General features: G+C 47.4%; 1 protein-coding gene across 1 annotated transcript; it reads right to left on the bottom strand.

Moving 5' to 3' along the window:
• Positions 1–10321: 10321 nt before the first annotated feature.
• BHLHE41 (basic helix-loop-helix family member e41) lies at positions 10322–15049 on the bottom strand. Its single transcript, XM_081084535.1, has 5 exons — positions 13837–15049; positions 13636–13699; positions 13200–13307; positions 12771–12882; positions 10322–12315 (listed from the first exon to the last, which is right to left on the bottom strand). Exons 1-5 carry the CDS (start codon positions 13896–13898, stop codon positions 11231–11233), a joined length of 1431 nt encoding a protein of 476 aa, XP_080940661.1. The 5' UTR covers positions 13899–15049; the 3' UTR covers positions 10322–11230.
• Between the last annotated feature and the right edge of the window lie 8826 nt (positions 15050–23875).

The following is a 23875-nucleotide window of genomic DNA, read 5'->3' as shown; positions in this document are numbered from 1 at the left end:
GGTGTCCAGGTGAGAGAGACAATTAATTACAACACAAGTGAGGAGTCCTCGTGTGACAGGGTAATTTATTGAGACATGAATCTGTGTCCATTCACATTGCATTTCTCCCTCCACCCACTTTCAAGATGGATTTCAGGGAAGTTTTGGGTTAAATGCTTGAAGGAAACCGTTTGCCTGGCATTTTCTTTTCAAGCAGCGGTCCCGAAGTGGCCTTCTCCAGGCTAATACTTCGACAGATATGCTTCATTTGTAATGAATAGAATATTGAAGGTTTAAAAAATAGTTGCCAACATTTTGAAAGTAGATTTCGCATTAGAATCTAGACTTCGGCCTCTCCTGGGAAAATCAGATGACCTGGCAATACTGGGCTACATGTCCACCTGGCTACCATTACTTGGAGCTGAGTAATGCCTGCCCCTTGTAAGGGGGGCCCAGCCTCCAGTTCACTGTGGCCCTTACCATTCTCTCTGGTCTTACACGGAGCCAAAATCACTCATTTGGGTTAACTGCCTGATCCCTGGAACCGTCTCTAAAGTTGGAAATTATGTTAGGAGGAAAGAATAGAGAGAAGCAATAGGCAGTGGGTCACAGGTCTGCAGTTCCTTGGGTGTGGCAAAGGCCCAGAGGGGAATGGGGACCCGATACCCCTGAGGCCTAGATCTTCCAGCCTCAGCCAAGACTCCTACCTAGAAAACAGAAGATGAGGCAGGCTACCAAGCAGCAGGCTTGGACACTGACAATTATCTGGGACAGCCTAAGAATGAAGGGGCCCTTCCCCGGCTACACTGGCACGTGAAATCCTAAAGGGGGTGGGCGTGGGAGAGGCTACAGTGACTGAGATTATTTTCTACCAGCCCTTGGGGAGGCAACTTGAAATTAGACTGAAGGAGGGAGAATAAGGACACCTATCACTGCTTGCACATGAACATTTGTGGAATAAGATTTTAAACCCCCACGTGGAGATTTACAGAAAGCGCTCACAGAACACAGTAAAGAAGTGGGTGAGGTAAAGTTTTGACTCAGATAGGTTTTTGGAACTTCACAGAGGAGATGTAATTTGAGCTGAGCTTTGTAGCATGAGTAGGAGGCCTCCAAGCAGAGGTTTTTCCACCCGAAGACAAACACTTGAGAGTGCGAAGCATGTTCAGGAACTTGTGGTAGTTCAGTGCAAGGAGGGCATGCGATGCCCATTTTCTGGCTGGCGGATACAGGAGAAAGGAGAGTAGAAAGCGGGTGAAACTGGAAGGGAAGGTTTAGTCTTCATGCCTTCTTCACGCAGTGGGGAGTCTGCAAACCATTGTGTTTAGGAAGTTAATTGTGCCAGTGGCCAATACTTGGGGAGACAAAGACTGGACAAAGGCCACTGAGAAGGCTCTTACAATAATTCAGGTGAGAGATGATACAGCTTGGAACTAGGACAATGTTTGTGGGAATGGAGAGGAGGTTTGGATTTCAACACCCAGGGGTTTGTGCTTCTGTGTACCAGGCGTTGTGGATACACTGATAGATACTGGTTCTTGCCTTGAAGAAAATCATTGACTAAGGGACAAAGTTTACCACACCTGGCAGAGGCAGCAAAGAGCTGAAGCATCTGGGATTGTCAAGCCTTAGTTACATGTGTTGTGTATTCCCTTATGGGTCACATTCAGGGGGTCCCACTCAGTTCTACACAGGCCCGGGGCCCTCTGGGAGCTGACTTTCAACCTGTTTTGAAACTCACTTCCACAAGGCTACTGCAGCTTGTTCTCCCTGACTCAGAGGATGGGGAATGATCAGAATCTGTCATTTAAATTTCTAAGAAGGTACTTCAGTTACATGGACAATTGAAGTTGTAATCATTTGGACTGTTAGCAGAATTCTATTAATGCTTAAATAACATGACTATAATTTTATTGCGACAATAAAATTCATTCAGTTTCCAGATCGCTCTAGGTCTTTTCCCATGTGCAGGTATGGGACGCTAACTGCCTTTGACTCCTTGCCACGGATGACATCTAGGTCACACAGCGCCTGAAACACAGCAGGTGTGTTGAGGAAACAGATGCATAATTTGGAGGGGGATGCTCTGCGGTGTGCTGTTGCCTTTGGTGAAGTCATCAAGCCAAAGTGCTGTCAGAGAGATTCATTTATTCATCCAGCAAATATTTATTGAGAATCGATACATGGCTATTTATAAAAGGCAAGTAAATAAATACTTGTTTATTGCCAGGCACCATTCTTAGCAGTGGACAAAGCAGCGATAAAACAAAGTCCCTGTTCATCCTAGTGAGTGAAATGAGCAATCAACAAATTATGTATGTGTGTGTGTTCACATACGCATCCATATACACACACCGTGTCCGCAGTGACACCTGCTTGCTATGAAGAAATAAGAAAGTAAAAATAAGAATGATGTCGTGGGGTGGTATTTTATATTTTGCCTATGGGCTGCTCTTTGAAGAAGTGGCATTTGAGCAGAGACCTAAAAAAGGGTGGGGGGGGGGGTGGTTTGGAATCAGCCATCCAGACATCTGGGGGTTGAGTGTTGTAGACAGATGGAGGCGCAAGTACAACTATTCTGGGAAAGGATCAAGCCTCTCCTGTTAGAAGGCCAACAGGAAGGCGGTGAGGGAAGAGAGGGGGAAAGAGAAAGGGCGGGGCAATTGATAGGACTGGAGATTCAGTCCTTTCACCTGGCTTTCTTCAAATGCATCAGTTGGGGGGGGGGGAATCAGTGCAGAGGGATATGATCACTAGTTGACATAAATAACAACTGCTTGGCAAATACCTGGGAGCTTGTGGGGCTTGATGACGAGGAGTTTTAAGCACCATGATGAGTGATGCATTTGTTTGTATGGGTCACCGCTGTATCCCCTATGCCTGGCACCTAGGGAGAGATCAATATCTATTTGTTGAGAGAATGTTTGAAGTCTATTTTTGCTTTTTACACTTTCAGGATATTATTAATAGCTAAGCTGTCTCTTGCAAACAGCCTCACATTTGGGGCCCGGGAGGGGGGTATGGGAGAAGTATTCAAATTCAATCATAGGGCAATATGCATACATACCATTAAAAGGCGAACGAAATGCAATGGATTTGTCTTGTGTTTTGTGAATGTCTGTCAGCTTATAGCAGTCTGTCTCCAGGGCGGCATTCACTGTGCCCTTTAGACTGGAGAGTTTACAACCACTCTATCTTAGCAAATACTGGCACCTGACCTGTCTAAGTATTACTGGCAACGCCGAGATCGCTTTCCATCACATGACCAAAACCCTATTTGCAGGTGGTGGTGCCTCTCTACTTTTGTAACAGGGTTGGGGATAACTAAAGGGCATCATGAACTCCAAATCCCATCTATTCATTTTACATGGTTCATAAACATGCACGTTTCCGGAAAGTATTACAAAATCACAAAACATGGTCACTTCAAAAAGTTACTGTAAGACTTGATCATTTTTCCTAAGAAAAGTGGTTTGTAAATTTTTTAAAAAATCTATAAATTAAAAAACCCATCCTTCAGCCCGACTACACTAATTTCCTCCACTTTCCTGCACCACGCAGAATCCATTAGTGCTAGATGCTAGCAGCTAGAAAATCATCTCTTTTACTTTACACCTTGCAGGGGAAGTCCCAATATATTGTATCACAAGTAAATAATTTCCCTTGTGCGTAATCAGTGGGGCTTCAATTTGCAAAACTGAAACCAGTGACAGATGCAATGCCTCCACCAGCCTGCACTGCTCCCACTTTTGCACAGACCTCTGCTCTTGCACAGGCTCCCACCCCCACCCACAGCCGGGGGTTCTCCAGAAGACGCGGTCCAGGTACCTAGACAGACCGCGGTCTGGCCCGCATCCTGGCGCCGCCGGGCGCATCACAGCCTGGCACCCCCAGCTCCAAGAAGTTCCCGCCCCCAGGCCCGCCCAGGGCCGCCGACCTTCCTCTACCCCGCGCCCCGGAGGGCTGCTCAGAAACTGCTGCGTCAGGCTGGTTCCGGGAGTCCCGATCGGAGCCAGCTTTAATTCGGGAGGAATGACTATCCCGGGCCGGCCCGCTAGGGCGCAGCGGGACAGGGTGTGGCGCAGCTGTCGGAGGGCGCGTCCCCCTCCGGACCCCGCCCGGCCCTCAGCCCCGCCACCCCCGACCCTGTAATTCCCTGCAGCCAGCCCGCTCCTCCCCGCCCGCGTCCCCAGGGTGGCGGGCGCGGGGGCCAGCGCGCACGCGCGTTAGATCGGGAGCCCGACAGCCCCCCCTTGCCGCCCCCCCCCCGCCCCCGCCCCTTCTCACGTGCCGCGCAGCGTGCACCCCAGCATGTGCGGGCGCACGTGACAGCGCCGCGTCCGGCTCTGGCGCCCTCACCCCGCGCGGCAGCACTTTGAACCCCGGCGTGGGAGAGGGAAGTGGGGGGAGGGAGGAAGGAAAGCCGGGCTGGGAGCGGGCGGGAGGGGGAGGCCGGCCTCCCAGAGAAAGTCACGGGGAGGTTGATCGCTAGGCAACCTCAGAATGCGTCTCTCTTTCCAATCCCAAGCTGCTGGAGGCTCTCCGAGCTGATATCACCCCCTTCTGCTTTCATTCCCCCACCCGCCGCGCTGAAAGTGCGGTTTAGGGAGCCAGGGTGGGTTGCGCAGCTTTTCAACGAGCAGGTTTCAGGCACAGCGCTCTGAGCAAGATCCTGTATCACGCCCACGTGTGTCTGCAGAGCTCGCCAGGGTGCGGGCATGCTGTCAGGGTTCTTCACCTGTCCGGTCATCTGAGGATCACACAGCTATGTGCGAGCTGTGCAGAGGAGCCTGTTCAGAAGGATAGCCTTGAAAACCAAGCTCTGCCTTAAGGGATCATAGAAAGATAAGTTTAAAATGTCATGTTATAGAGTCTTATCTGATTACTCTGTGTAACAAATCTTCAGGGATTGGATCCAGGCTGAAGTTTGCCTGGTAAAGCTAATTTTCGAAGCAGTGTGGAGCCTGTACAGTGGCAATATTAAGGAGGCATGTGACAGATACTCAGTACCTCCGTGGTGAAGCGTTTGATATTCTACGTATAAACGTGTGCATATCCATATGCAAAAGGCTTCTCATGGAAACCGTAGCTAATTTGATAGTACCTAAATATTCCATATAAGCTGCAACAAGTTTTCTTTCCTACTTCCTAACTTCTAACGGTTCCCTCTGTCCAGCTTCATAACTTGTTTTGACCCCTTCTTTCCCGGAGAACCTTTATAGAGTTCAGCCAGAACAATATAGGCGGGGGAGGGGGGAGCTAGAGGCAGAGGTGAACAGCTGATCAGACAGGGACTTCCAACCCAGGGAAGGCACATTTCTGGATATCTCCAAAGTGAGTAGACAGTAAAATCATGCGGTTCTTTGTAGAGGACCTTGGAAATTGTTACTCCAGAATTTCTCTATCATAATTATTGCATGTTCTATGCCATAATTTAGAAAGGCCAGTACCATGGTAATCTTTCCTTCTTTGCCAACAAAGTATACTTCGGCCTCTTAGGACCTGGCATGGGCTAACTGAACTCATTCCCTGAGAAAACCGAAGCCTGTCCCCTCCTTGTTACCATTACTGTGGGGTAATAGTATAAAGACCAGTGGGCTCAGAACCAAACAATCTGGTTCCAATCCTGGTTCTGCTATTTACTGAGCTTTGTGACCTTGGGCTGCATTGCTTGCCTCAGTTTTGTCCAAGAGATTTTAGAAAACAGGCCTTGGGATATTCTCTCTCTCTCTCTCTCTCTCTCTCTCTCTCTCTCTCTCTCTCTCTCTCTTTCTCTCTCTCTCTCTCTCTCTCTCTCTCTCTCTCTCTCGTGAATGGAGAACATGGATCATCATGTTATTCCCCTTACTAGAAGGGAAAGAAATCAGTTTCTTTGTAAGACAGGTGGATGAGGTGAGACAGAGCTGCTTTCAAGATACTGTCTTGTTTTTCTTTTTTCCTATGAATGCTATATCCTTTGCAGTAGGACATACCATGACCCCCTAGTCCCAGTTTATGGTTCAGAACCTCAGGAGAAGATGATGGCGAGAGCCAGTATGACAGTAAAGTTGTAAAGAATGAGAAGTTAGGAGATCCTTGCTCAGACTCAAGTAAAATATAATCAATTAAACTGTCCTGGTTCTTAGTACAGGACCAGTGTGTGCCCGAGCCTTCTCCTCGGAGAGAGCCCCATGGACTCATGTACCTGTTTATTCTGTAAAACCCAGCTATTCTAACAGCCTCCTCTGACCCACCCAGATGAAGTTAGCAACCCTCACTCCCAAGTATTGTACTCACCCCCAAATAAGCACTTGCCATGTTTCATTATAACCCATTTTAGGGTGGGTCTGTCACCCCCACTAGGCTTTGAGATCCTCTGAGATGATTAATATTTTATTCTTCAACACTGACCACAGCAAAACACTTATAGTGGGAGCAAAACAAATATCTGTAACCCGCACCCATTTATTGAATTTACAGGCTCAAGGAGAAAAGGGGTATGTTGCAGTCAGCAGGGAGTATGAAACCTCTCACCAGAGGCTGGCCAGTGAGTATGTCTAAATTCAGAGGCACATCTGGGCCTGCACGCCCTCCCTGCCAGTTCCCCAGAATGCTTTCGCTGCACCTGCCAACCAAGATGTCCAAAACCCAGAGGTGGAGATGACACACCAGAAGCAGGGTCCAGGGTCATCCGTGAATCAACGTGAGAGCTGAATCAGTTTTCACTAATGACCCGGAGTCTCCTACTCCGATCAACTTGAAAGAAGTGCTCATCAAATCAAATCATTTATTCCTGGAATGGAAATTTATTTTGTGGTTAGTTGTGGAATAAAACCACGAGCAAGCTGGTTTTTTATGTAATAAAATGATCAAAAATATATAAAGTACCTGAAGGCTTTTGCATAGTGTTCTGATATGGAACATTGCTAAGAATGTGAAAGTTAAAAGAAATGAAGAAAAAAAGGTTGGGAGGAAAAACATTTCACTGTTTCTGCAAGCTCACACAATTTAGAGAAGTGCCCAACAGGTACTCTGTTAGAGCCTATTTATTCTAATTTTAGACACATTTTAAATGGGTGTGGTTTTGGTTAAATGGTTTCTCAGGCCTCAGTAAGTCAGGGGTAAGTGGCAAATTAGATAAGAGTTAGAGGCAGGCTCTCTGACACATCAAGAAGTGACAGCTGGCAGCCTGACCATGAGTAGAGACTGAAAAATCTATAAAAAGCAGATAGAAGAACTAAAAAAGAATTTAATGCAGGTGCCAATACTCCCAGATGATACCCAGAGTACAAAAGTGATGTTTATAATGATGACCCTGAATTATTGAGAAAGGCTAACTATGGACAGGGTATTTTTTTCCTAAGACATTCTGTAAGATATCTTACAGGACATGTGTAACATATTTCAGTAGGCTTTCCACTACAATAAGGAGAAAAAAAATGATAAACAATGTTGGCACTTGAACATAGAAAGTTCAGTGTCTGAACCAGTGTTTCATGGGCACATATTGTTCTCTGAGGTCAGATAAATTAGGCATCCCTAAAATGAGAATTTTTAAGTACCAACTTTAAAAAAGGGATAGTTTTACACTTGCTTGGAGTTTTCAATGTGGAATCACTGAACAAGTGCAAGAAACCTAATTTTAAGACAACGTCCATTTGTCCAACTCCTAAAAGCATATTTTTATAGTGCATGCTGCACATAGATTTTAGTATAAATCCCACCATCCTCACAGAAAATATGTGATAATTTCCTGTGTCAGCTCCCTATTAAATTCTATGCAAAACTGGAACCTTCATTGAACTTCAGCATGCACTGTATGATGATTTTGAACTTCATTAAAACAACACAAAACAATGAATGTGCCTAAATATATTGATCTGAGGGGCCAACAGATTTTGTTTTAATGAAACACATTAGATTGCAATCTGAAGTAAAATACTATTGTCATAATAGTACAGCCGCCTTTTGGCATTCTAATGGTCTTAATTCAAATAGTCTTTATTCATTCACGAGGACTCTGTTCATTTCTTTAAAGTAAAAGGTCTTTGCCCAGCCATGCCTTCCTAGAACCTCAATTGCCAATCACCTCCCACCGAGAAGTTCAGAATTGACCTGTGACATAGAAACAGGCCGAGGCTTCTTTTACATACATTTGAACAAATCTCAGGTGATGGATGGGCAGTCACCAAAGTTTTGGCCTGCATCACCAGCTGCAGAGAACTAAATGAAAAATAGTTTTCACAATGATAGGAACTAAATACTTTAAATAGCTACCGAATTATAGTTTCTAGTGCCTTAAAAATATGCTTAGCTCTTCTGGGGGAAAAGGCCATTTATCATTTCATTATAAAGTTTGCTGAGGAATATATGTATGTAAACTTGATTGGTGTAATACTGTATGTAAGAAGGACTGTTGACTCAAGATTCGTATTTCTCTTAAATTGAAAAATCCCACATACTATAAAGAAACTTGGCTAAAATTTCACCATTGCAGGTATATATACATTTGGACTAAACTAACCCTAGAATATCTGGTCCAACCCTAAGGTTTTTTATTATATGAAAGTTATACAAATACTGGAACATTTTATCATCCTGGATTTCTAATTTTTATTTCATCTGTTCCTGTAGGTTATTCATGACATTTCATGAATACTGCCCAAATTCAATTTATTTGGTTCAAGATGCATACAGCTGGTGGGTTTGCTGACAAGGGGATACAACATGTCTGGCCCCTGATGCTGGCTCCAGGTTAAGTGTGTGACTTTGGGAGATACTTGCTATCACTAGGCTTCATTTCCCTCCTATTATAAAATGCAGGGGGCTGGACAAACTCATCTCTGAGGTTCCTTCTGGCTCCACTTTCTATGACTTGCAGTTCTGCTGTCATAAAGTCAGCAGAGGGAGCACTCTTTCTACCTCTCATAAATTTTGACTATTATTTCAACACCTTTCAAAAATCAAGGGGTTGGTAAAGAACATTATTGAAACTAAAAATTGACAACCCGTCCACACAGTTGGTATCAGATCACAAATTTGATTTTAAATTGAGAAAAACCTAGAAATGACTTGTTATTTGAATTCCATGATGAAGTCCCACAAGAGAATTAGTTTATAAAGGTTAAGGAGCTCACATACACTGAGGAATGCAGCACCCCTAAGTGGTAGCATATTTATACAGGTCCCAGGGAAAGGGAGACAGACCAGATCTTTACAACAGCGGCTATCTGGTGTCAAAGATGAGAAGTGAAAAATTCACCAGTCACAAAAACATCAGCGAGTTGGGTCTAACATAAACAAACCACACAAGTTATCGGTAGTTGTTTCTTTTGCACTTTTCATTACGATACATTGGGAACAAGCAGGTAAACACAGCCAGAGCCTGTAGGCTCGCAAGAGATTGGAAACGTATGACATCATGCCAATGACAAAGTTGTATATTTGAGGAACGGGATGACTTTCACCCCTGTATTCATAGACATTTTAAAATTACTCGAGCATCCATTATGTCTTTTTAATTATTAGACAATCTCATATTGCATATTAAAGTTTTTATTCCTTGGTAAGAATTTTAAGATCAGAAAATAGTGTGGCAATATTTACGTAATAGAATTTATGGAGTGCTGAAAATACTAGAATATCAAGGTAAATTGTAGTTTATCTTCACATACTAAATTTTTCTAAACCAGCTGGTTTCTTGCAGACAGTATTTATTTTTTTTTAAAATAATTTAAGACAGCATAAGCTTGTACCAAGCATAAGCATTGTAACAAAAGTGCAACTTTTCAGCAAATCCTCCCCAAAAGATATTTTAACTCAAAATATCATTAGCACATATTTTCTCCCTACAAAAATAGCATGTCAGACATCATTAATTGAATATATTAACAACTATGTACATAAGAGCCACCTTGTAGGCTAAGAGTTTAACGTTGTTTAAACACAGCGTTTGAGGCAAACAGTAGCAACAGCAGCAGCAAATGCACCAAACTGACTAAAAGACCCAGATATTTTCTTCACTCACAGTCAGACTGTTGTGTCTCACCCCTTACATAACATTCAAGTGAGATTTCTCACAGTGCTACCTTGGCAACAAACTAAAAATATCTAGACAAGGTCTTGGTTTAAGCCTTATTAAAAAAGCCTTCTTTGTGATTATCTGGTATCTGGTTTGGTCTCCAGAAAATACATAGACTTGGAGAGAGGAAGGCCTCACAGGACTTCATTCAAATCTTTACAGCATTTCCAATGAAAACTGACTAGTTCAATGCTTTCCTCCACTTCTGTGATCTAACAGAATATAGGACAAAGCATTTTGGACTTTTCTTTTTTTTTTGTTTTGTTTGTATGTTTTAAGATTCAGTGCACATTCTTTTTTTTTTTTTTTTTACAGCAAGATTATAAAAACTTAGGAACAGGATGGATTAAATAATGCAGGGTGGGAATAGATGCTCTCTCTCTCTCTGGAAGTATTTATATAATGAAGATGAGTTTATTGATTCATGGTCAGTTTCTTAAAGTGCCAGCCAATGTACTAAGAATGATTCTGGCCTTCCTCGCCCATGCACTTCCCTGACTTAGTTCTGACAATGGCCCAACTCCGCGTCCGTTTAGACAAGTGCAAGTTACTAAGGGATACCATTCAAACCACTTCAGAATAGGTTGCGACGTGAGCAACTGCATCCTCTCCTCTTCCTCTTCGGAAAATAACGTCTTTTAATAAAAAGCTAAACATTACAAAATACTGAAGAGTAAACTCCACTCTGAAAGACGATTCCGTTTGCGGAAAGCCTCCTGAAGCAGCCAGGACAGCTTTGAGTCACTGACAGATAACTCTGCGGGTTCCACGTCAGCTCCTTGGCCACGTCCCCCCACCCGCGGCCCCCCCTTCCCACCCTGGTTCAACTGGCTCACCACCGAGCAGACCCTTCGGACTTCCTAGAGAATCAGGGTATTTTAAAAGATAATGCAACAGGCCTACGGGAAGGCAGAACTTATTTGGGGGAGTTCTTTAAAAAAAAAAAAAAGAGTATCTAGCGCAGAGGTGCTTTTACAGCGGGTGGGGAAGAGATGTTAGTGTGTGGAGGGTGGGGTGGTGAAAGATGAGCAAAAACAGGAACTCCCAATGTACACAAAACACCTGCTTGTTTTGAAAGCCTGGCGTGCATCTATCACACTTCCTCCCTTGAAAATGCTAAGGGTGTTTTAACGTATTAATGGGATTATTCCGCGCGAACCTCCGTCCTTTCTAGGAAAGGAGCGCCAGGACTCAGGGGGCTTTCTTTCCCGGCTGCGAGGGATCTTCCTGAGCAGAGCTCTCCGGCTTCCCGTGCTCGCGGGGGCCGGCGAAGGGCAGGTGGGTGCGGCCGTGCGGGTGCGGGGGGTGCCGCGCCCCCGGGGGGGCCCCCTCGTGCGGCAGCAGGGTCGCGGCGGCGGCGGCGCCCGCCTTCTCGGGAGGGGGCGACAACACCGAGGACAGGCAGGGGAAGGCGGCGGCGGCGGCGGCGGCGGCGGCGGCGGCGGCGGCGGCCGCCGGGGCGTGGATGCCGGGGTACAGCAGGGGGAACGGGGCGGCGGCCGCCGCCGGGTACAGGTACTTCTCCAGGCCGCTCTTGTCCAGGAAGGGCTGCATGTAGGCGGCGGCGGCGGCCGAGGGCGAGAGGAAGTAGAACGGCAGGCAGAAGGGGGCCGCGGCGGCCGCGGGCTGCGCGAAGGGCGCGCCCCCGCCTCCGCCGAACGCCACCAGGGAGCTGAGCAGGGCGGCGTCGGGTCTCAGCAGCGCGGCGGCGGCGGCGGCGGCGGGGTCGGGCCCCAGGAGCGCGGCCGCCGCCCCGCCCCCGGAATCCAGCTTCATCCTCTTGGGCGCCGGCGAGTCCTCCCCGGGGGGCTCCTGCTTGATGGTGACGCGGCTCGCCCCCGCGCCGGGGCCCTTCTCGCGGTCCGGCCGGGCCTCGGCCTCGCCGCCGTAGCCGCTGTCGGTGTCCGTGTCGTGCTCGGCCGCGAGCTCGGCGCCGGGCTGAGTCCGCTGGATGACCGGCACGCAGTGGGCGAGGGGCTCCAGCTTCTGCCCCGCGCGCTCCAGGCAGGGGGCGGCCTTGGACCCGGCGGGGGCGGCGGCCGAGGACGCCCCGGTGCCTTGGCTCAGGGGGACCTGTGGAGTCAACAGCTGGGGGGTGGGCAAGAACTGGGTGGCCACGGCGTGCAAGTGGTTGATCAGCTGGACGCACCGCGGCTCCCTGGGCGTCCAGCTCTCAAACCGGGAGAGGTATTGCAAGACTTCTTTGGCGCATGTTTGAAATCCCGAGTGGAACGCGTCCAAGTCGGACTGAATGGGCGATTTCAGAGATCGCTCCCCTAGGATGAGGAGGGGGTGGGGTAGGGGACAGAGGAATGGAGGCAAGAAGAAAAAACACCGACGTTAAAACATCTGTTTATCACGTGGGCCCTGCACTGACTAAAGTGATCTTGGTTTTTCCTCTGTATTCCAGTGATATAATCCACCGGTTGCAGAGGAGGGGGGGGGGGCGGTGGCGGGGGTGGGGAGCAGGGGGGCGCTCTACTCCCAACTGAAAAACCCAAGTGGAGAGGGTGCAACCGCCACTTAAAAAATTTTTTTTTTTTTTATTCCTCCGAGTTCTGCTGAAAGCCTCTAGGATGCTTCAGGAAATGGGCACTTTCCAATGAAGGGAAAGTCTAAGCAATTTCACAAATGAGAGTGAGCTCGTGGGTCCGCGGAAGGAGGTGGGGGTGGGGAATGAGTCCTAACACTGCTCCTCTGTGGGCTGCCCGGCCTCCCTGGACTGACTTACCATTCTGTAAAGCAATTATCTTCTGATGCTGCTGCTCGGTTAAGGCTGTTAAAGCTTTTAAGTGTTTCAAAGTTAATTCCAAGACTACCGCTTTCTCCAGATGCCCCAGCGTCTGCATTGGTGCAAAAGAGAAGGGGGCACTTGGTTACTTAAAAACACACATTTGGCTTGATTGGCTCTCCATTCAGCACAGCGACTTAAGCAAACACTATCCCTATACTTATTGCGCTTTCCACGAGATAGGCTATACATGATTTCCCCCCCTTCAGTTATGAGCACCTACTCCTGAGTTTGTGGGAAACTCTACACTATAGCATAACTTGTAAGGCATCTGATATTTACATTTATTCTTATATCTCTGGGGGTAGTAAGTACCAGGCGATTAACAAGCCCTTGGAGAGCAGCAAAGAAGGAAAATGTGCATCTTACTGTCAACTTCAGATGTTCAGGCAGTAAATCTTTCAGCTGAGCAATGCATTCATTAATCCGGTCTCTTCTTTTCTTTTCTATCAATCTATGCGGTAATTTATAGGTATCCTTAATATGTGAGAGTCATGGAAGAGAGAAAACACTAAGATAAACATTCGCTTACTGGATATAACAATAACCCCCACCACCCAAAACACACACTGTGTGATAAACTATGCCCAGGAAACCTCTTTCCCCTGGACTGTTCTGAAATTAAATTTAAATTCAGGTATGATGTTTAATCTCCCCCTGAGAGTATCCAGCAAACCACTTAAAATTCACAGTTGGGGAAGCTCAAGGGCTGGAATATATTTGCTGGCAGAGCTTCGCTGTGAAATCAATGGCCCTAATTAACTATCCAGGCAGGTTACAGGGAACATCGGAAACTTACTCTTACCTTGCTATCGTCTCGCTTCATGCTCCTTTTGGGTTTACACATATACAAAGAGGAATAGTCCAGGCTGCAAAACAGAAATCAGCATCAGGCACCCATTCGGGAGGGGCTCTGCCCTCGCCCGCTCCATACCACTTTGAGAAGAAAAAAAAAAAAATCAAACTGAAGCCCAGACAGATATTCGCAAGGGTGCGTGCACCTTACCCTATAAAATCTCTATGTTCCAGTAACTGTCTCTCTTGCAAATGAGGAATTCCTTCGTCCATGTCCAACCGCTGTCCGTTTTCCTCTGTTTCGTTTTTGGGGGGGTCCTGTTCTATAATCTGTGGGACGGTAGCTTTGAGAGATCTTGGGGGGATCTGTGCGTCTCCAGTCTCTCGCTCTCCCTCTTCAGTGCAGTGTTGAAAGTGTGAAGCAGTTGGTCCCCCTACCACCGCGCTCGCTCTCCTGCACACAGACGCATACACACGAACCCACACTCCCGCCGGCCCCTCAGCGCTGGTAGTTTGCTCTCACTCCGGGCAGTGTTTGGCCACAGGGCACGCGCGTCGCCGGCCAGACCAGCACCCAGCTCACGTGCGGAACGTACCATCCGCGGTCTAGCCCGGAGGGGGGCGGGAGGGGAGGGGCCGGGCCGGGAGGGGGCGTCGGGAGAAGTCTGCGAGGGAAAGCGAGCGGCGGGAGGGGGCGGGGACACCTGATCAGGGCCACCGGAAAGGAAAAACAACTTCAGCCAAGCTATTCATCTTCCCAAAGGCGCTGCAGTCAGCTGGGGGAGGAAGAGGGGTGCCGGGGGTGGCGGTGCGGGGGGGGGGGGGTGCGGGGCAGCTAGGGCTTCCTCAGCTCGGAAATGTGACTCCCTCAGTCCATCCGTCATTACGGTGCAGGAACGTGAACGTGGCTTTTTGCTTTTCCACCGACTGCGCTGTTGGTTTGGACCAGAGAAAGGAAAGAGAAAGAGAATTCGCGGTGGGTAAACTTCAGTCCCGAAGGAAATTTTGGAGACTTGTTTGCACACCGCCCAGTGGCCTGGGGGACCCCTTGGCCTTGGTTGGAGGTTGCCCCGAAAAGAGACCACTTGAAATCTTCCCCCACAAAGACTTAAGATAAATCAAAATGTCACTGGGTCAGAACGTCGCAATCCAAGAGTCTTTTGGCGACAGTGTCCCTGGGCCACCCAAACTTCCCGCAGCAGCCGGAATTGCGGTGCCACTAATCACAGCAGCAGATGACGACGTTTGGGGCCTCTGGTGCTCCCGGAGGAGCGCGGCAGGGAGGGAGGGGGAGAGAGCGGGTGGCACGAGAGGGGCCACCGCGGAAAAGCTATGCAGCATTATCACACGCCGCTGAACTCCGTCGCCCCTCCGCGCCCGGGGTGGCGCTGCGAGCTTCCTCTCCCCTCCCCCCTTCGTGCGATAAGCGACGCCGGGAGCGTGCGGAGCCCACGTTTACTACCGCTGGCACCTCCGAAGCCTCCCTCCTTAATCCTGTCTCAAACGGGTACCAGCACAGGGCCAGCAACGTGATCCGACCTGCCGCGGCTGCCACATCACTGCGCGGGGAACCCGGTGCGCGCGCGCGCGGGCGGGCGCGCTCGCTCCCCCTGCAGCCGGGGCGACTCCGAGAGGAAGCACGGGCCAGCGGGAGCCGGGCTTACCTTTTCCCCCGGGCCAGCCCGGGAACGTGACTCACTGCCAGTGAGAGTTACCCGGAGGTGCGGGAGATGCGCACTGACGCCGGCCAGCGGCAAAGGGCCTTGGAGGCCAAGGGCACGCAAATCCTGCGGGAATCCCAGGTCTAAGCCCCAGTGCCGCTACTTGGGTCTGCGGGAGTGGGATGGAGATGCATGTGGATAGAACTAAAACCAGAGGTCTTTCCTTCCTGTGCCCACGTTCTCCCGGGTGTTCCCCCGAAACAGTCATTATTGCCAGTGGCACGTGAACCAAGAGAAGTACGCCGAATGCACACGCACCAGGGCGCGGGGGGGCGGGGGGGGGGGCTGGAGCCGTCGCTACGTGTCCCTGGGCTCGCCCCGCCGGGCGCGGGTTCCGGGGACAGATCTGGGTCGCGGGAAGCGGCGGCTGGGCGGTCACGTGTCTGCGGGAGTCGCGTCTCCTCCCGGCCTCCCGGAGCCGCCCGGCCGTGGCCGCGGTGCGCGCTGCCGCAGTCTCCCGAGTCCGGGGCGGAGACGCGCGCCGCGTCTGGCTTCGTGATTCCGGCGGCGGCCCAAGCTCACCCCGGCGTCAGGAGACGCTCGCGGTCCGTCCACTGTAGAGGGCCTTTTAAGGTCGCTCGACTTCCTCCAATAGGGGGACTTTTTTTGCACCAACAGACAATTTAATAACACTTAAAAGAAAAAGTGTTTTTTTAAAAAAACGGATTTTATTTTAAACCTCAATCTAGCCTTTCTCTTGTTTCCAAGGGGTTGGGTGATGAATTCCTTTTGGTGGGAAGGGCTGTTTGGAGCTCTGAAAGTGGCCTATCCCTGCAGTATTGTATCATTTTGTTCTCGTTCTGAATTGACCAAAAAAAGCCAGAGTGGTGGGAATGGAAAGAATGCCGTTAAGATGAAAATTAAAAAATTAAAATACCAGTTTCCCTTAGAGGTTTGTAAATGTTTGGAGAAGGAAGAGGGTGTAAATATTTTCTCCGGAGCTAAATTTTCACTTGATGGCTTGAGTATTTAGTGAAAATGCAATGAAGACTGATCACTGCATCTGGGCCTTGTTGGGCGGAGTAGACAAGACAGAGGGCAGACATCTATCCGATCAGGACAGACCTTATGACTAAGTCTGTGGCAGACTCGGAAGCAAGTTAAAATAGGCGAGATAGAGAAAGAAGCCTAGTGGGCTATGGACGTGTTCATTTTTGAAGAAGCTTCCCATGATACACAGTCACAGAGGCCTGTTGATGCAAAGGAATCTTTTATGTTATCACTTGTATCTCCTCTCCCCCTATCACTTTTGTCCTGAGTTTCCCTGCTTCTATATCCAACATTTTTGTTTTCTCTTCCAATCCTTTTCCTGATACCCAGCTCAAACTGTAAATGGAGTCTTTTCTAATTTAAATGGCATCTTTTTCTAATTTTCTAATTCTCAGTCGTTTTTTTTCTGTCTTTCTTTTTCATGCCTGTCTTTCTACTCTTGTCTCCCTTTTTCGTTTCCCTAATGTTTTTCTCTTTCTACATTTCCTGTTAAGATAAATGTCTGCTGTTCCTCTTTCCCTGTAATTTTGTTCTATCTCTTACTTGCTTTTTGTCTTTTTTTTTTTTTTTTTTTTTTTAAATCTTTCACCTTGATGACTCCTTCTTATCCACCACCCTTAAACTTGAGTCCTACTCCTTGTCTTTCTCCAGCTCATGCCTTCTGGAATATCAAGCACAGTCTAATGCCTCCAAATGCCCCTTTGCTTCAAGCAGCTAACAACTGTATACCATTTGCAATTGGAGCACTAGACACCATTCTAAAGGCCTTTTATGTAATTAACTCATTAACCTTTTCCACAGCCCTATAAGATAGATACTATTATTGTCTCCATTCTACAGATGAGAAAATAGAGAGATAGGGAGGTTACAAAATGTGCCCAAGAGCCCAGAGCCATGATTTAAACCATGACAGTGGGCTCCCGAGTCTGTGCCTTTAACTATTACCCCTTGCTGTGACCAGCGGAGGCCAAGGTCAACTATCCAAGGGGCGTTTTCTAAATTTATCAGAGTGTGAATGTGCACATGTGTTGTATGTGTGTGTGCACGTGTGCAATTTGGAAGAGAGATGGGGAAGGGAGAAACAGCATTGGAGCTGACAGCAGAGAAAGAAAAGGATATGAGAAAAAGAAGGATGATAGTCTTTTGTCAATGAATGAGTCAGTCGGCATCTAGCTCCAAATTTATTGATTTAATTCCTATTTAATTGTTATAATTTCATATAGAGGGGCAGATGGAAGTACAGTTTAGAAAAGGCTAATGGTGACCAGTTGGTCACCGTTTGCACTGAGCAAACCAAGCCAAATTCTAATGTGAAGGCTCAGGTTAGTAATAGGGAAAGTTCACTTGTGGTGAGGTTAGAAAAGGGAAAAGAAAAAATTCCTGGTCTCACAAAGGAACAGAAGACAGATACCCTCTTTGGGTGTGTTTAAAAATAGGTTGAGTCTTATCTTTTTAGGAAGGTTTAATGCTATCCTGCTGAAAGTCAAGAAGATACAAGATGAGCTCAAAGCCTCTTTGAGCCTATAATTAAAGAATGTTGTGATGCCTTGCTTTCGATTAAAGATACCCATCTTTCTCCTTTTAATAGGCGAGGGAGAAGCAGCTTCCATTGCCTTTCTTTGGTTAAGTAGGGAAATCATTACCTATAGAGACTCTAATGAAAGGGAACACTTATCCCAGTTCTCACCTCCCTCCCCTCAACCCACCTAAGTATCCTAAGCCCTACACTCATATTCATCTAGTGACTTTGGAAAGTCTTATCATGTTTGCTTGCAAAGTCTTGGATTTCCAATAGAAACGGAACTCTCCTGAGAGGATTCGTTTCCAAGAGAAGAGAGGCTTTCTGCCTCTTTTGGATTTTGCAAGCCCTTCCGCTGTCCTAGAGGGATGAGGTGACAGGGTGTTTAGGACCCTGGGTCTGATTCAAACTAACTGTGCAGCTCTTGTGGCCTCAGAGGCCCCAGATCTGCCCAGGGTTGTGGAGCCTCCTGCCTGTACTGCTGTGAAAACGTCCCATCAAATGGGCAGATGCCTTTTTTATTGTTAAGTATTTTTATTTATATCAGAGAGGGAGAAAGAGAGAGAAATATCAATGATATGAGAGAATCATTGATCAGCTGCATATTGCACACCCCACACTAGGGACCAAGGCCATAACACGGGCATGTGCCTTGACTGGGAATTGAACCATGACCTCCTGGTTCATAGATCGACACTCAACCACTGAGCCACGCCAGATGGGCAGCAAATGCCTTTCTTAATCACCTCTTTTTGGCGTGGTGGACAAGAATTTACACACAGTCTACATCAATTTCACCCAAAAGAAGAATGTACCCCATTAAGTGGAATTTATAAAAATCTAAAAGAACATTTTGGGTTGATGCTAAAATCATGGTGGGATGCAGAGTGAGGGCTGGACAGAGCGGGATGATAGATCAGGGATGTGTGAAAGCTCCCCTTGGAATCCCTTTTCTGAGTATGCACACTGCTTCCAGGCGGGGAGGTTAGTGTTGTCAGGCACACCACCGAAAGAAGGCCACCTCATAGAAGGTTCTTAAGAGGAAGGTAGAACCAGCTGCTACTCACCAGAAGTCAAATCTGACTTTAAAATATTGATAATGCTATTTGCTGAAGATACAAGAGTTAAAATCTCCGAATAGAAGGTTGGGTTTTCCAGTTACAGACAGTTACCAGGAACAGTACAAGTATCCCTGTTTAATTTGTCAAAGAGCTTAAGTCTTTGTAGACTACAAACGAATGTGTTTTTATGGTGGTAAACATATACACGAATCACATTTTACATTTATGTAACACTGCTCAAGACATTGATACACTTAGTGTTTGCACAGCACCAAGGAACAGACGAAGTACAGGAAATGAGTTTCACTGCTGAAATCAGTGTGTTTTTGTATTTATGTGATCATCACAAACACTCACTTGGATGGTCCTGAACTTACCATATGCTCAGAGCTTCTGGAGTTTTTATCTACAAGAGACAGAAGGATGTTCGTGTTCCACACTTCTAATTTTTTGCTCCACTCTCCACCATCCACCCTCAAGATGGCCTGCTGGTCATCAGATGGCTGCTGGAACTCCTGCCCGGGAGGATAAAAGGGTGCCACTAGCTGAGCAGGTCTCCCATAAAGAGCTTTTCTATAAGTTCCACCCAGTGACTTCCGATTACATCTTATCTCCAATCCTATTCCATGGGGGCGAAAAATAGTTTCCTCGCTGAGGCTCCCTCAACAACGTAGGGATTTTTCAGTCAAGGGGGAGCAGGGAACAGACATTGGGTTAGCACTAGCCATCTGGGTGGTGGTCCGATGAAAGGAAATGGCTTGTTCAGGTCCTCTTCTTTTTTTCATCACTGGGTCTTTTCCCCAACTATGCCATATGTGTTGGCAATGCCCTTTTATTGTATGAGGGTATTTAATACCGATTTCAGTCTTTCCATCTGCAATTGCACAAACTTAACTAACTCCTTAAGCACATGCTTTTTAAATCGGTATTTTTTTTCAGTTCTAATAATTGCAGGAATCTGCTTAGGGAGGGAATTCAACAAGGTTTGCTCTTCTTGTAGAATGCAAATTGCAACTGCATGTTTTCTGGGAAAGGATTGTCTTCCTTTTTATGTGGCAGCATCTGTCCTCTGTTTGTTCTGTGTCTGTGGCTGTGCCTTCTGCCCTGCCATTTGAGCTGGAGAGAGCAACTCCCAACAGAAACACATCCTCTGATAGTTCCCACCTGACTGTAGCTAGGATTTTGCTCTCCCTCTACTTCAGGCCACACGGTTGAGCCTACAATAGCTTTAGGGTCAGAGGATGAGGAGAAGAGCTTTGTGGTTGAGTTGGGTTCTGGAGTAGATAGAGGAGTAGAGAAGAGGCGGGTGAGTGCAATAGCATGGGAGCAGAGGGGCCAATTCCTGAGACTAGAATCCAGAGGCGAATTCCAGAAGAAAATGCATCTGGGAGCACTTTAGTGTGGACAGGTATTCAGGCAGGCATTGTAGGAAGATGGCTTAGTTCTTTTAATTCTTTGAACTAGGCACCATAATCTCACTTCATGGGTGGACAACTCAGGTTTGGAAACTTTAGGGAACTTGTCTTTGCCACGTAGTAAATAGTGAAGCCAGGTGATAGGGCACCTACCGCATGAGGTGTGCTGCTGGGTGCTGTCACCTGCAGGAGTCTAGGGTTCTAGCAGTCACCTTCTCCTCTCGGCCCCTGAAGCCTTTCACCTCCCTTGGTAAAGCCCCTCAGGTGATGGGAGCCTTTGCCAGAGGCTGTTTAGAGATGAGGAGGATGGTGGGAGGGGGCATTCTTGCTCCCATTCTAGTGGTGGAGTGGTGTTCCTGATATTAGAGTTGAAATTCTGGATGTATGTTTCTACAGATGGACACAGGATAAAGATTGTGGTTAGCTCACTGGACAAAACTGTCCAGTGTCTTGGAATCTGCTATTCAGTCCTCGTCCATTAAATGAATATTTACTGTGCTTTTAGATGTACTGTGATGGGCATTAGGGACTCCTTATCTTCAAGGACCTTACAACTTAACGGGTCATAATTTCTCAAAGAGGAGAGATCACCAAGAAGGATGAGTAGTTGTCCTAAAGCCATTTCATGTTCCAAAGGCAGTACATGGGTGCATTTGAGATACACGTACAGCTATGCTTCTGTAGTAATTATTCCAGGAAATGCAGTGACCTCAACCTGGGTAAGTCTTGTCCTGCTATAATCCAAATACCCTTGGATGGAAAGATGGGCAAGGAAAATGCCCTCCACCCTGCTCCCATAGGCTGTCTATACCATCATTACCCTTCCCCAATTTGCCTTAACTGCCTGATGATGGCGAGAATGCCTTTTCAACACCCACCCCCTCAAAAACATACTCATTTTACATATTGTTGATCTGCTCTGTCTACAGATCTGCCAGCTTCCATCACACACGCTGTGATCTTCTCTTCTCGTGGCTCAGTGTTTGAACTTTGTTCGGTATTTGAATGTAAGCTCTGCCCTGTGGATTGTAAGTTGGTTTGCTCCCTTGGTGCTCCATACCCTCTACAGTCTCTAGTAAGAAGCTCCTACTCCATCCCCAACCTCAGCCCTCACCCTGACTCCAGCCGGGTGGCCATTGCCCTAGCACATTTCTTTGGGGAGATTTGGACAGAACTTGGTTGAACTAATTTTCTCTGCTCTGGAGCAGTTCTGAAAATGATAATAACTCATTAAAATGGCTCACAAGCTCTAGGATATAGAATTTCATGTCCTGCAGAAGGAAACCTCTGCCTCACTCTCACACTGTTGACTTCCATCCTTCTTCTTTGGCCTCCGCCTTTGAATCTGGACAGGGGACTAGCAAGGCTGGCAACTTGGGTAGCCTGATATTCATGGCTCTTCCAGCTACATGAACTGGATGGCAAAGGTATCAAGTTTGCCTGACCTGAAAACCACAAACATGGCAGTCATTCTTGACCCCTTCATGTGCCTCACTGCCCCATCTAATTCATAGCAATATGTTGTAGGTTCCACTTCTTGAATATACATTACATCCATCTCTTTTTTTCCATCCTCACTGCCGACACTCTAGACCAGGGGTGGGCAAACTTTTTGACTCGAGGGCCACAATGGGTTCTTAAACTGGACCGGAGGGCCGGAACAAAAGCATGGATGGAGTGTTTGTGTGAACTAATATAAATTCAAAGTAAACATCATTACATAAAAGGGTACGGTCTTTTTTTTTTTTTTTAGTTTTATTCATTTCAAACGGGCCGGATCCGGCCCGCAGGCCGTAGTTTGCCCACGGCTGTTCTAGACTAAGTCCTGGTAACTTCTCACCCCCAATACTGTAAGAATGTCTTACCTGCCTCTAACAGTTGGCGTTTAGTAAGGAAAGCAGAAACCGCTCTAGATATTTCAAGTAGGAAGGGTTTGACAGAGGGGATCAGAAGCATACATAACTTTGGACCCATAAGCTGGGGGAATCAAGGTTGGGAAGAACTGCTGCTGACTTTCAGGAAATTTTGAGACTCAGATGTTTCAGGGAAACCTGAGTACCATTGAGCTCAGCCGCCTGCCTTGCTGAAGAGGCTGACTTGCAGGATCTTGCCTGGAAGCCACTGTCAACCTCACATCTGCACACAGCTGCAGCTGCCACTGGAGAAATATGGCGTGTTGCTTCCACTTTCCACATCTGGCACCAGGGCTTCTCGTTGGCACAATCTAAGCTGGAGCCCCGTGGGCACGGGAGCATGGAAAATGTCATTCCCCAGCTTCTCGCCTGTGATGAGAGCCAAGTATAGAAGTCAGTGGAGCTGAGGTTGAGTTGACCACAGACATCTCACGCCTGATATCTACTGTGTGTGCCCACCTTCTCCCTTCGTCACACCTAATTCAGTTCTATATTATGACCAGATCAGTTTTTCTGTCCATGTCACCCTCTACATCAAAACCCTTTGTTTCCCATTGCCATTAGGTTAAAATAAAAATAAAAATTCTTGCCCAAGCCAGTTTGGCTCAGTGGATAGAGCGTCAGCCTGTGAACTGAAGGGTCCCAGGTTTGATTTTGGTCAAAGGCACATGCCCGGGTTGCAGGCTCTGTCCCCAGTCGGGGGTGTGCAGGAGGCAGCTGATTAATGATTCTCACTGATATTTCTCTCTCTCTCTCCCTCTCCCTTCTTTGAAATCAATAAAAGTATATTAAAAAAATTTTTCAGTGGCCTGGAAGACACTGTATGTGATTTGGCCCCTGCCAACATCTTTAATCTCATTTCTCTTCCTCTGTTTCTATACTCCAACATACTAGCTTTCTTTTAATTTATATATTTTAAAAATATGCTCTGCTTGTTCAGGGCCTTCACAAATGCTGTCCCAACTGATTGGAATGCTTTCCCCCACTTCCCCAGCCTCTGCCAACCCTTTTTCTCCCCCTCCTCCTTCAGGTGGCATCTGAAGCACCGCTTTCTCCAGGAAGCTTCCTCTGAGTTCCTAGACCAGGTTTGTCTCCTTCTATCAGCTCCTTTGTACCTTGTAATTCCCTGCATCACACTCCCACTGCTTGAAAGATTCCCAAGACTTTTCCATGTGTCTGTATCCCCTGCTAGTTGGAAGCCCCATGAGGAGTCACCTGAGGTATTTACTGCCGTATCCCCACTGCCCAGGACAGTGCTGAGCACAGAACGCTGCTTTTCTGAATGACTCCTGGAGGCGCTCCACCAAGTCCTTTATGAACTGAACCCTGTTTCAGGAAAAGGCTTGAATGACAGCTCCTAACCCAGCCAATAGCATTTGAAGGTCCTCTGCCTGCTTGAGGTGGGGAATATAATGTTGCCGATACCCTCCAATCCCGCTGCGAGGCCTTTCGTATATTGGTGCTGCTCTTATGGGCAGGGGCACCCTCACTGTGCATTTCTTTCTTGGCCTCACAGGCATGGGAAGATGAGGAACGAGAGAGCATGAAGGATGGTCAGGTGCTCCTGATGGAGCAGGAAACCCCAGAGTCTGGCAGGGTCTTGAGCGACATGGTGGGCATTTCTGCTGGGG

The sequence above is a fragment of the Myotis nattereri genome (genome assembly GCF_964212035.1).
Source record: "Myotis nattereri genome assembly, chromosome: 2".
Lineage (NCBI taxonomy): Eukaryota > Metazoa > Chordata > Mammalia > Chiroptera > Vespertilionidae > Myotis > Myotis nattereri.
Note: the sequence above shows the minus strand (reverse complement) of the source record. Positions and strands in the feature narration are given on the sequence as shown.